The sequence below is a fragment of the Thrips palmi genome, unplaced genomic scaffold (assembly GCF_012932325.1).
Source record: "Thrips palmi isolate BJ-2018 unplaced genomic scaffold, TpBJ-2018v1 HiC_scaffold_1, whole genome shotgun sequence".
Taxonomy (NCBI): domain Eukaryota; kingdom Metazoa; phylum Arthropoda; class Insecta; order Thysanoptera; family Thripidae; genus Thrips; species Thrips palmi.
The window spans coordinates 8526789-8537753 of record NW_023144620.1 but is presented as its reverse complement, the minus strand read 5'-3'; the positions used below and the strand labels follow the sequence as shown (position 1 = coordinate 8537753).

The following is a 10965-nucleotide window of genomic DNA, read 5'->3' as shown; positions in this document are numbered from 1 at the left end:
TATTAACATAAAAATCTGCAAAAGAAGGACAGTGAATCCGTCAATAATTGGTAAGCCATCATGATACATTTATTCAGTTCTAGCATTAACATTGGGCACCCGAATGTTGGGGTGCATGAGAAGGTTCATGGTATACTGAAGTGCAAGAAGACTCTCACAGAGAGAAGCAAAACAAAAAGATTTTTCTGACAAACATGACTGTAATTCTGAAAAGTTAGATATCACTCTTTTGTTTTCCTTGGCTGACAACACAGGTCTATGAATATAAAGAATATCGACAAGAACATTCTTGAATCTTGAAAGTACATTCTCGCCCATAACGCACATACCAGATCGACCATAAAAAAGAACTATTCGTAATGGCATATGTTCATCTTCCTCTTCATTTTTCAACACTTTGTCGTACACTAAATCAAAGACACGGCTCAAAGGAACTGGGTGGTCAGGCGATGCATTAGGTGTCATAGCTTGAAGCTGCCTCACGAGCTCATGGGCCTTATTGTTGAAAGGACCCATGTAGCATGTGTTACCCTTGAACGTGAGTAGGGAAAAGTGATGGTCAGGGTTCATAGCGGATTTGTTGTGTAGAAACGCTTCGGCACATTTCTTGATTGTGCCAAAAGTGGAAAACTGCTTGCCGCCTTGCGGCCCTCCAGGGTACCTCAGCCTGTCATCGCAGGCATCGATGCACAGGACAATCCTCTCTGCATGGCAAGGCCTAATCATTGGGTACTGCCCTCGCCCTCCGAGTGTTTCGGCGACTTCCATGGCAAATGTCCACCTGGAAAATCAACGCACGTAGAGGCATAATGAGTGAACCCTTTACATTCTACCTGATACTCGGAACTAAAGAGATTACAATACCTTTCAATCAGTCTTCGGTGGCCGGCTGAAGTTATGATTTGAGATGTTTTGGTTTTGAGTAGTTTGAGTCTTCACATCCACATCCAAGGACAATAATGTATGAAGAACTTATCGGTCAGCTCAGTGCATGCAGTGCTACCAAGTCACCCTACTGTATTTCTGAATGGTGAAGCTTGTTCTTCTGTATGAAACCTTTATTTTGAATCACTAAGGCACATTAACTTTTTAGCTTTCAGTCGTCATGAGGTGACATGAGGCAACGACTTATCATTTACTAATTGTTTCGGCAAGGTTGGCAGTATCGTAACTCCATGCGCCTTGTTGTCGTGTCGGACATCTTTCTTTAGTTAGCTCAAATCAAAGTTTGTTCCAAACATTTGTTCTTGTATTTTTGGAGGTTAAGATTTTGTGTATACGATACGGAACCTTACTGTAGCCTAGCGATGTTTCTAAAAATTATTTGAATCGTTTGGCACTTTTCTCGCCGTTCTGAAGGTACGCATAACCACCATACCCATATCCACCTCTTGATCATTAGATCGGCGTTCGGACTCGCGCCCCGTACTCGCATTCCATTCCATTTCTCTTCAGAACGAAGGTTTTCTCAGTTCTAGCGCACGCCTCTTTCTTCTAAGCTTTTTACTTGTTCGATTCTCTGTGTTCAGCTGAAACGAAAGCCACCAGTTTGGCTTTGTTTAGAATTTCTGCCGTCTGAACCTAACTCTTGTTTACTTCCATATAGCTGGCTTGAGATCAAACCTATTGAATATACCCATTGATTTGATCACTTCTTTTTATGAATTCATCATTCAGACATTGTTTCTCTGAAGATATCTGCCGGATATGTCTTGTCCATGCCTAATTTAAGATTTATGCCTGTTGTACTAAGAGACTCTTTGTGATCTGATTTACAGGTTCAGTGCCGTATGAAAACATGGGTGCTCGAAGGGGTGCCGTCTGTCCAATTTGCGACAAAAGCTTTGCTCAAGCCTACAGTTTAACCATTCACATGAGGATCCACAATGGGGAGAAGCCGTTTCCGTGTTCAGTGTGTGGACGATGTTTCACTCAGGCTCACTCACGCACCAAACATGAGCGCACCCACACAGGTGAGAGGCTGCATGGCTGTCCTGTGTGTGGAAAGCGCTTTGGGGAGCCTTTCATGTTAAAGCGCCACATGCGTGTGCATACAGGTGACAAGCCGTTCCGTTGTCTGGAGTGCGGAAGATCTTTTTCGGACAAGTTTGGATTGAAGCGGCACTTAAAAACCCATGTGAGTGTGAAGCCTCATGTCTGCCCTGACTGTGGGGAGAGCTTCTCCAACTCATGGCTCTTGGCAACCCATCAACTCCAACATATGGGAATCTCAGCACCTGGCTCCAGTCAGGGTGAATTCCCACCTATACCTGGTGTCTTGAAACGGAAACCTGGAGACGCAGGTCCTGTTGCACCGGCGGCTGCTGCTGTGTTGCAACAAGCTCATGAACAACAGCAGCAGCAGCATATTGACGCTCAAGTGTCTGGGGTCCAGGTTGTGCATATACAACCGGTCTCAAACGAATCTCCACAGGTGCACAATCAACAGGCCCAACCAACAACAGCACCACGACAATCCAATGGGAATGCTCATAATGGCAAAAAGAAGACACACATATGTCTGGTGTGTGGGAAAGGTTACTCTGATGCCTGGGGTCTGTCCAAACATAGTTGGGTTCACTCTGGTGTCAAACCATACAGCTGCTCAGAGTGCGGGAAAGGCTTTGGTGACAAATGGAGTTTGACTAAGCATATGAGGGTGCACTCAGGAGAGCGGCCATACGAATGCTTTTTATGTGGACAATGTTTTTCTGACAAATCATCCCTCCAAAGTCATTTGCAAGTACATACTGGTGAGAAGCCTTACATATGTGATGTATGTGGAAAATGTTTTGCTGCTGCACGTGCTCTGGAAGATCACCGAGCTGGTCATGGTGACAGGGACCAACATGCCTGTCCTGTGTGCACACGGGTGTTCATGACCAAAAGAGGAGTTACTGACCATTGGAAGAAACACTGCGGGAAAGACAACCCTAGTGCAATTGAAAATTTTACTACGACTGTAGAAAATACTGTTCCTACTACTTTGTGCACTGTTGAATTGAAACCTGATCAAGAGCTGACCACTGTGGCACTGGTGACTACACCAGAGTACCAAACTGTGCAAGTAACTCCCGTGCAAGTTGTTCAAGCACAACAACAAACTCAGCAAACCCAGGTACAATCCCAGCCGCAAGGTCCAGTGCAGGTCCAAATTCAACTTCAGGCTGGCAAAGACTTGTGGCCTGCAACTGCCACATGGGAATCTGCCAGTATTTTGGAAGTGCCTTCATCTGGAAGCCCTGGGAAGCTAGAGGCCAAAATTACTCCCCTTTTTTTCTGTGAAATTTGTCATAAAACCTTCCGGCAGCTCTCTCAATTTGAAAAACACAAGGCTGTTCACACATCTGGTTCGAAAGGAAAAGAGCAGCCTGAAGCACTGCAGGTTTCAAGAACAGAAGAACGGGAACAAGCTGGACAAGATCAGCCACACCGCTGCGATAGTTGTGAAAAAACATTTGCTTCTGTTAACTGCTTCAAAACTCATGTTGAATCTGAGGGTTGCCCTAAAAACTGTGCGCTCTGTGGTAAAACTTATCGTACCATAAACCCTGATGGTGCCCGTGTTAGTTCCCCATACTGTGAGACTTGTACAGTTTCACAACATTTTGATGATCATGGTGACTTGACAGCAGCAAAGCGCACTCAAAATCCCTCTTGGTCTTTTGATGCCACCCAAATGACATTCCAGAAGCATATATCTGTGCATGGTGATGGTACAAAGCCGTGCAGTTGTGGCCACTGTGATGGCATGTTCTCAAGCCACACTACTGTTCCTACTCATGTCCTGTCTGTGCCAACAGCTGGTGTATGACAATATGTCAATTCCTACTTGCCCAGAAAACAATTGCCACCACATCCTTCTCAGCGTCAGTCATTATGACACTAGTTGTGAATTTTCCGAGTGCCTTGTGCAGTAAATAATATGACATTGTCATATGTGCTGAAGCATGCCAAGCATGCCTAATATTTCAAAATAAACCTGTCAGGATTTGTTTTTCCTGTGCAATGTAGCTTAAGTTAGCCATACAGGTGAAAATTAACCCAGTTTTCAACCTCATGAAGAAAGCAGCGCTGTGGTTATTCTTTAGTTGTATGATTACAGTTTTTGTAGAATTAATCATGGTTTTACTTATGTGCTGTTTTTTCCTTTGGACTGTTTAACAAACTGCCGGTGGAGTATGTGAAGGAAGTGTGACTGAGCTTGCTTTTCTTGTTTATTGTTAATAAAAAATAATGCAACTGGCTATGTATAAATATGATCTTTGCCATTCTTTGTTTTGTACAGATGACGACGATAATCTGTATACATTACAAAACCTGTAAATCTAGTCTCAAGGTCCTGATAGTCGACACCACTGAGTGCACATTTAAAATTAAATTTTAAAAAATCCACTTGCCTTTACATACATCCTTGGTTTTGTATAGTTTTTTCTTTTCTTTTTAAGAGAGAGTAACCAAGTGAACATTAAAGTGAAGGGGACTCATGTTTGTTTTGAATGAGTTTATCTATCTGTTACAGTGTGCAATTTTTATTAAAAGTATACCTTCGTTTTCTATATTTAGTCGAAATTATACTTCCCTGTCTTGGCCAGTTGGGTCAGTACCAGAGCTCCTGATGCATTCACATTTTGAAATTGAGTCACATGTATCTGATTCCTTACTCCATATTTATATATGTAATTTCGAATAGAAATAAATTGTAAGGTTAGGCAGAGCAATTTTGCTGACATAGTTAACTTGTCTCAACATAGTCCCATATAACAATAGTATTGTATTTTACCCAGTTCATTGTTTACCACAGAGAGGCAGTTGCATTAATTTGTATGAATTACAAGTGGAACAGTCTCTCTTGTTTCCAATCCAAAGTAGAGACTCTAATTCCTATGCCACAAGCACTATGCCACATTTATATCATTAAAACAAATCCACCAGGGACCAACTTTAAAAAAATTGAATAGATGGGTTTGTAAACTGGATTTTCATTCTGCTTCATGCAATGCATTGTAATGTCCTTTAACAAGGACCAGGAGCTAAAAGTTCTGGGATGTAACTGTTACCATTCAGTATAAGGATTGTATTTAATTCCAAATTGATAAAGAATAAGTTGCTTGTAGTGTTTTTATCATGTGATGCTTACTATAGGTTTCCTATTTGTATTGTATTGTATTGTTCTTTTACAAACATTGTTGTAGTTATCCAAGATAACATGTGACGGGAAAGAAATAATACATGGCGTTTACTTGTCAATTATTGTACTCATCTTCTTCCCTATACATAATATACACAACGTAAATGAGAACACGGTAAATGAATTTACCACATAAAAGGAGCACGTTCTCGCAAAATTTTCACCCCAATGCGCTTCCACTCATCTGGGGCTATCCACAACTCATGAGATGATTCAAGACAAGACAGAATTGATGCACCTTTCCAAGCTGTCAATTGAGGATCTGTGTCTTTGGGTGTCAGCACTATATCTGTTTGATCTGAAATATTAAATTTTGGTTTAAAAATTCATTAGTCTTTATAAATGCCAAAATTGAAGTAACCCAAGAATAACCTACCTGATCTATAAGCAAATGGTACTTGAAGGTGCAAGCGATTTTGAAGATAAGCAGCAATGCCAGCAAATTTCATCCCACCACCTACTACCAGTATACAGTTGTACATTTTCCTCTTCATATCTTCTGATGCTAAAATGAAAACAAGTTACAGCAAAACCTAAAATTTTTGCAGAGATAAACATAAGCAAAATGAAGTGTTGATTAGCTTTATTAACTTACAACATCTTTCAATGCTTTGCAGAACAGCTTGATCAAGTCCAAGAATTTTCCCAGGACTTATTTCAAATTCTCCTGCACTGGTCTGGCCAGCACCCCCTTCAAGTGTATCAACAACTATATCATCATCACCACCAGGTAGGTCCCCCACAGCAGAAATATCTGTACCTCCTGCAGTTTCTAAATTCTCCTTTGCACCTTTCCTCTGAAATTCAATTTGATCAAATTGAAAATTATGAGAGGAAGACATTGGGCACCATGGTGCTAATAGACTTGTGAGTTAAAAGGCTATCTTACACCTGTCTCCCTAATAAAATGATCATCAAACGGATCTTCTGAATCTCCTGCTGACCTCTTCTGAGTTAAAGATGTTTTAATGCCAGTCATAGAAAATAACTCTGGAAAGAAAAGGCTCAAAGGAGCAACAACACATTCATCACCAAGCATGAGAGTGTATTGATGTATAGCATCATTCACTTTCTGAATGGCAAAAGATTTTTCATGTGATCCACAGACATCCTGGCAACAAAAACAGTATTTCAAAACTATTCTAAAAAAAATATTTTGCCAAAAACCAAAAAAATTAAAAATTACCAAATTAACATGGCAAAAATCTTGCTTCAGCTGATGCAAAAGCATGGCATCTAAATAATTTCTCGAATCACATGTTTTGTAGGGAAAAGCACATTTCAAAAGTAACCAGTGGAAAATATGAGTGATATCACCTCCTCCATACTCCATTCTTATCTGTGGGTTGTAAAATATCTGAATTAGAACATAAATTTTTTACTTTCTAAAATTCATTTTCAAATTTCACAACTTTCTTACTCTTGTGTTTCGATGTGATATGCCATCTTCAACACATGAAACGGAAGTCTTTTGGTCTCCAACATCAACTACACATGCAACTCCAAGGCCAGCTCCAAAAGTGGCAGCCACATGGTCCTGGTAACACCAAACACAAAAGCATCTAAGGATTAACAGGCACTTCCCAAATCCAAAGCTAATACACAATTTTTTTACTAAACCTGAAGAAGGAAACAGCCTCCAAATCCCAGGTCACTTAACAAAAGTGTCATTAACTCTTTTAAGTATTGGCGATTATATACATCTGGGATAACGAGCACAGCTCGGCATTGCTGAAAAAATCACAAAACTATGATGCAAAATTATTATAGACATGTATTTTTGATTTCTTGATCACAGACCATTTTACCTTGCGCTGAGATTTGGGAAGACCCAACTTGACAGTAAGAAGATATCCCCAAATGACTTCAAGATCTGCTATTACTGCAGATACAGATCCACCGGGGCCACTATGCACATTAAAATCCCCTCTACGATATGGGAAATGTATATTAAAATCTAGAGAAGGGTCTAGCTTCAATACATCATTACCAACAACGACATCTCCTTCAGGTTTGATCCACTTAGCTACACCAATTAAATTGTTTGTTGTAGGGACTTCAACTTTTGTTGGCTCTGAACGTCTGTTAAAGGCGGCTATTTGTTGAGGCGGGGTAGCATATCTTCGTCTTCCATCTGACTGTAGACATGACTGCACAGTATGAGATACTTGAAGGCGGACATCCTCAAGCACTTCTGTCAGTTCTCGATTCTAAAATTTAGTTTGTAATTAGAGAGATGTATACATTTAATACAAAGCAAAGTATGTTTCAACGGTCTCATACTTTTGACACTAGGGATGGTAAGATTTGATCACGGTGTGTTTGGCCTCCAATTTTCCGTCTTCGAGCAATAACATGAAGTTCAGAAACGGGATCCAAATCTGATGCTCGTCCAATTCTAACATTTAAAGATCCAGGATGAATTACCACAATGTTTTGAGGCGCAATACTCTGAACAGATGGAGGCTAGAAAAAACATGGTGAATATAAGAAAATTTTTAAGGTGGAAAAGGTGTTTCTACAAATGGAAATTCCAAATAAAAATACGCATACCTCTTCCATGATAAACTTCCACAGAGAAAGAAGCTACTAAAATAACAGGAATGCTGTAAGCCCGGTGTCTTATCACAAACATAAAAATGTGATCGTTTGCCGCTAGCAAAGAACTGAAAATCGAGGAATCAAACACAGACTACCGAACGTTGTAGCAGCTGGCAACATATTCCGCAACACATTAAAATAATTCGTGAATTTTGTTATAGCAACTCCGGGGAAATAACCTCAATTCCTAAATGTAAACAACGTCTGCCAGACAAGTGGGAGGGGAGGGGATGGGAGGAAGGCGGGAAGCAGCTGGCGCGCCGGCAGGGCAGGGCGCGTACCGCCGTGCAGGGTAGGCAACTTGTTTGACAGATTAAGGTCCGTCTTTCGCCAGGGTCCAGTAAGGTCCAGTCTAGCTCAGAACGTGCCATTCCATTTCATTCAACCATTCCATCGTGCCCGCAAGCACCTGCTGGGCGTCAGCCCTAGTCAGCGCGCGCCCTGCGGGACCCTGCCTTCCCCTCCGGAGAAAGTGCGGGAGAGCCGAAGCCGGTGACTGTGACTGGGAGGGAGACGCTGGAGCTGCTCCCCACTCCAGTCCCATCTCTCTGCTCCAGGCCGCTCCAGGGCGTTCCAGGCCACTCCCGTCCCTGCCCCTGCCCTGCCTTTCGAGCGTGTGTGCTGGCCTGGCGTAGCCTGGCGGTGCCGGCGGGGCGGGGGCGGGGAGAGGCGGCGCGGTGGAGGCGGAGGTGGCCCAGTGCGGCGTGGCGTTGGCCGGGCTGTGGACGCGACGCGTCGGTGCGTCGCCAGGCGTGTCGAGGCCCGCGGGATCAACGCCCTGCCGAGACCGGCACGACCATCACGGTCATCACGACATCCTCGAGGATACGAAGACGTCTTCAAGGAGCCCTTCGACCGCGACCAGCCTTCGGGTCCTCCAGGTGGGTGAAGGTACATGAATGGCGGCTTGCTCTGCTCGGCGCGCGGCCGGCCGGCTACACTGCACCTGCACCTGGCGGCGGGGCCGGCCTGCCGGTCTCAACGCCAAGGTCATGGAGAACCCCCTCCCCTCGCTGCACAGAGCAGCAGTCCGCCCAGTCCGCTCGGCAGGCCACATCACGCGGCTTGGAACGGAACCCCGTGCGTGGGCGTGGCGCGTGGCACTGCGAGGCGCCATGCCGCCGGCATCGCCACCGGCCGCGCGGACCGCAACCACCACAACCAGGTCGCGGGGACCGGCAGGCGCGTACAGCTGGGCATGATACACGACAACAACGCTGATTTCGTTTTTTCGTCGTATTACAGAATAAGGACCATGGCAGAACCTCGGGCCGAAGACTCCTTGGCCGCCTCGAACGCTGCCCTCATCCCGAGGTCCACGCCGACGACTTGGTAACCGTCATGACGCCGTGGTGGAGGTCACGCCGAGGCCGAGACCTCGTGGCCGGCGGCCTCCTGCTCTCGTTCTGCGTCGCTTCCATCCTCACGCTGAGCAGGGTGCTGACGGCGATCTCCGCGCGGCCCAGGCCCGCCCCCAAGCCTGCCGTGGTCGGGGAGGTGGCCAAGCCGCCGCTGTACCCGCCGCCGCGGCCACTGCTCGACCTCAGCCACTTCCAGTACCTCACCAACGCCGACCCTTGCGGGGGCGGCGACGTCACAGGTTGTTGTTGTTATTTTTCTCCATCGTTGCAGTGTGTGGTACCGGTGCTGGAATGCGCGTTTGGCGGCTGTTCCAGGCGTGCTCGTCGTCACCTCCCACGCCGACCACGTGGAGCTCCGCAGCGCACACCGCCGCGCGTACCCGCGGTCCGAGCTGCTGCGCCTCGGCCTCCGCCGCGTGTTCCTGCTGGCCCGGGCGGCGCGGCGCGGAGGCACGGAGGACGACGCCGACGCGTGGGCGACGCGAGCGCTGCGCGACGAGGCGCGGCGCTTCGGCGACATCGTGCAGGGCGACTTCCAGGAGGCCTACAGGTTGGCGCCCTTGCCTGCTCGCCGCGTGACGCCGAAGGATCGTTTCGTCGCTCTGTCTCTCTCTCGTCCCTCCGGGACGCCCCATGAGTGCGAGAGAGACAGTGCGACGAAACGATCTTTCGGGACTCGCTTTGCTGCAACACAGCCCTGTTGTCTCTGTCGGCAGGAACCTGACCTACAAGCACACGATGGGCCTGCAGTGGGCCGCTTCGTACTGCCCCCAAGCTCAGCTCGTCGTCAAGATGGACGACGACATCGTCGTGGACTTGTACCAGCTCATGGACTTGATGAAGCAACAGGTGAGAGGTGAGGTGCCGGCCGCGGCCACCAAGAAGTGGCTCATGCCCTCCTCTGCCCGCAGACCACCGCGGCGCTGGCCTCCTCCATGTACGGCTACGTGCTGCATGGGCTGCAGCCCTCCAGGGAGCCGGCCAACAAGTGGTTCGTGACGCGCGCCGAGTACGCCGCCGACGTCTACCCCGACTTCCTCTCGGGGTGGGTGTACGTGGCGACGCCGGGCGCGGCGCGCGCGCTGGCCGAGGGGGCGTCGCGGTGGACGTCGCGCCACGGCTACTTCTGGATCGACGACCTGCTGCTCACGGGGATGGTGCGCGAGGCCCTGGGGCGCGACTCGCCCCGCGCGCAGCTCGCCCTCCACGACCTGCGCCAGGTCTTCACCGTCAACCCCGAGGTGATCCACTGCTGCCTCGCCGAGCCGGACCTCCGCTGCGACGTGCTGGTGGGTCCGAACGGCGGCGAGAACGACCTCATCGTCAAGTAAGTCCCCTCAAACTTTCCCCAGGCCTGCATTCTCACGACGGCCCCGCCCTCAAGGAGTGAGTGTTTGGTAGGTTCCAGGCGCACGCCGCGCGGTGCCACTACGGCACGTCGTGCGCGGACCGGCCGCCGGGCCGCCTCGTGGAGAGCACGTGCGTGGTGCGCGCCGCCCAGGCCGACGACCGCCTGCCCGCGGAGGTCGCCCGGGACGGCCGCGGCCAGGCCAGCCAGGTCCGCATGTTCTGACGTCGCCTCGCCCCTCGCCGCCACGCTGGTCGGCGTCACCTCGACGTCCACGTCAACGCGCCCGGAAGCGAACGGAAGCGCCGCGGCCGTGGCCCTGGACGCCCTGCGCCCTTCGCCACCCACGCGCCGCGACGGGCCGCGGGTCGGGCCCACAGCTTGGAGCACTTACAGTGGCGCGGACAAGCGCGAAGCGACAGCGAGCGGTCATAGTCCGCGTGTTGTTTTCATTTTTAAAAGAA

General features: G+C 48.0%; 4 protein-coding genes across 5 annotated transcripts; 2 read left to right on the top strand and 2 right to left on the bottom strand.

Moving 5' to 3' along the window:
• Positions 1 to 47: 47 nt before the first annotated feature.
• Positions 48 to 1025, bottom strand: LOC117639358. The gene is made up of 2 exons (XM_034374944.1): positions 865 to 1025; positions 48 to 781 (listed from the first exon to the last, which is right to left on the bottom strand). Exon 2 carries the CDS (start codon positions 766 to 768, stop codon positions 70 to 72), a length of 699 nt encoding a protein of 232 aa, XP_034230835.1. The 5' UTR covers positions 769 to 781; positions 865 to 1025; the 3' UTR covers positions 48 to 69.
• A 142-nt stretch (positions 1026 to 1167) lies between these two features.
• On the top strand, positions 1168 to 5250 carry LOC117639339 (zinc finger protein 850-like). Of its 2 annotated transcripts, XM_034374919.1 has the most exons (3): positions 1168 to 1359; positions 1779 to 1973; positions 2058 to 5250. In XM_034374919.1, the coding sequence occupies exons 2-3, from the start codon at positions 1799 to 1801 to the stop codon at positions 3812 to 3814; spliced, it is 1932 nt and encodes a 643-aa protein (XP_034230810.1). In that variant the 5' UTR covers positions 1168 to 1359; positions 1779 to 1798; the 3' UTR covers positions 3815 to 5250. The 2 variants fall into 2 exon arrangements, with proteins under 2 accessions (XP_034230810.1, XP_034230802.1); XM_034374911.1 differs by having other exon boundaries at positions 1779 to 5250.
• On the bottom strand, positions 5239 to 8284 carry LOC117639351 (actin-related protein 8). Its single transcript, XM_034374931.1, has 10 exons — positions 7745 to 8284; positions 7475 to 7657; positions 7000 to 7401; positions 6812 to 6922; positions 6612 to 6728; positions 6378 to 6530; positions 6081 to 6302; positions 5787 to 5988; positions 5568 to 5696; positions 5239 to 5489 (listed from the first exon to the last, which is right to left on the bottom strand). Exons 1-10 carry the CDS (start codon positions 7751 to 7753, stop codon positions 5317 to 5319), a joined length of 1701 nt encoding a protein of 566 aa, XP_034230822.1. The 5' UTR covers positions 7754 to 8284; the 3' UTR covers positions 5239 to 5316.
• A 218-nt stretch (positions 8285 to 8502) lies between these two features.
• LOC117640463 (lactosylceramide 1,3-N-acetyl-beta-D-glucosaminyltransferase) lies at positions 8503 to 10726 on the top strand. The gene is made up of 6 exons (XM_034376982.1): positions 8503 to 8673; positions 9038 to 9392; positions 9469 to 9703; positions 9870 to 10002; positions 10065 to 10480; positions 10555 to 10726. The coding sequence occupies exons 2-6, from the start codon at positions 9134 to 9136 to the stop codon at positions 10724 to 10726; spliced, it is 1215 nt and encodes a 404-aa protein (XP_034232873.1). The 5' UTR covers positions 8503 to 8673; positions 9038 to 9133.
• Positions 10727 to 10965: the final 239 nt, after the last annotated feature.

Excerpts from the sequence above, each read along its gene's own strand:
- LOC117639358 (XM_034374944.1), bottom strand. The coding sequence starts at position 768 with ATGGAAGTCGCCGAAACACTCGGAGGGCGAGGGCAGTACCCAATGATT.
- LOC117639351 (XM_034374931.1), bottom strand. Across the intron at positions 7,402-7,474 it reads TACCATCCCTAGTGTCAAAA|AATCGAGAACTGACAGAAGT; the intron begins GTATGAGACCGT and ends ACTAAATTTTAG. Across the intron at positions 6,531-6,611 it reads TATCACATCGAAACACAAGA|ATAAGAATGGAGTATGGAGG; the intron begins GTAAGAAAGTTG and ends TACAACCCACAG.
- LOC117639339 (XM_034374911.1), top strand. The coding sequence starts at position 1,799 with ATGGGTGCTCGAAGGGGTGCCGTCTGTCCAATTTGCGACAAAAGCTTT.
- LOC117640463 (XM_034376982.1), top strand. The coding sequence starts at position 9,134 with ATGACGCCGTGGTGGAGGTCACGCCGAGGCCGAGACCTCGTGGCCGGC. Across the intron at positions 9,393-9,468 it reads CGGGGGCGGCGACGTCACAG|GCGTGCTCGTCGTCACCTCC; the intron begins GTTGTTGTTGTT and ends CGGCTGTTCCAG. Across the intron at positions 10,003-10,064 it reads TGGACTTGATGAAGCAACAG|ACCACCGCGGCGCTGGCCTC; the intron begins GTGAGAGGTGAG and ends CTCTGCCCGCAG.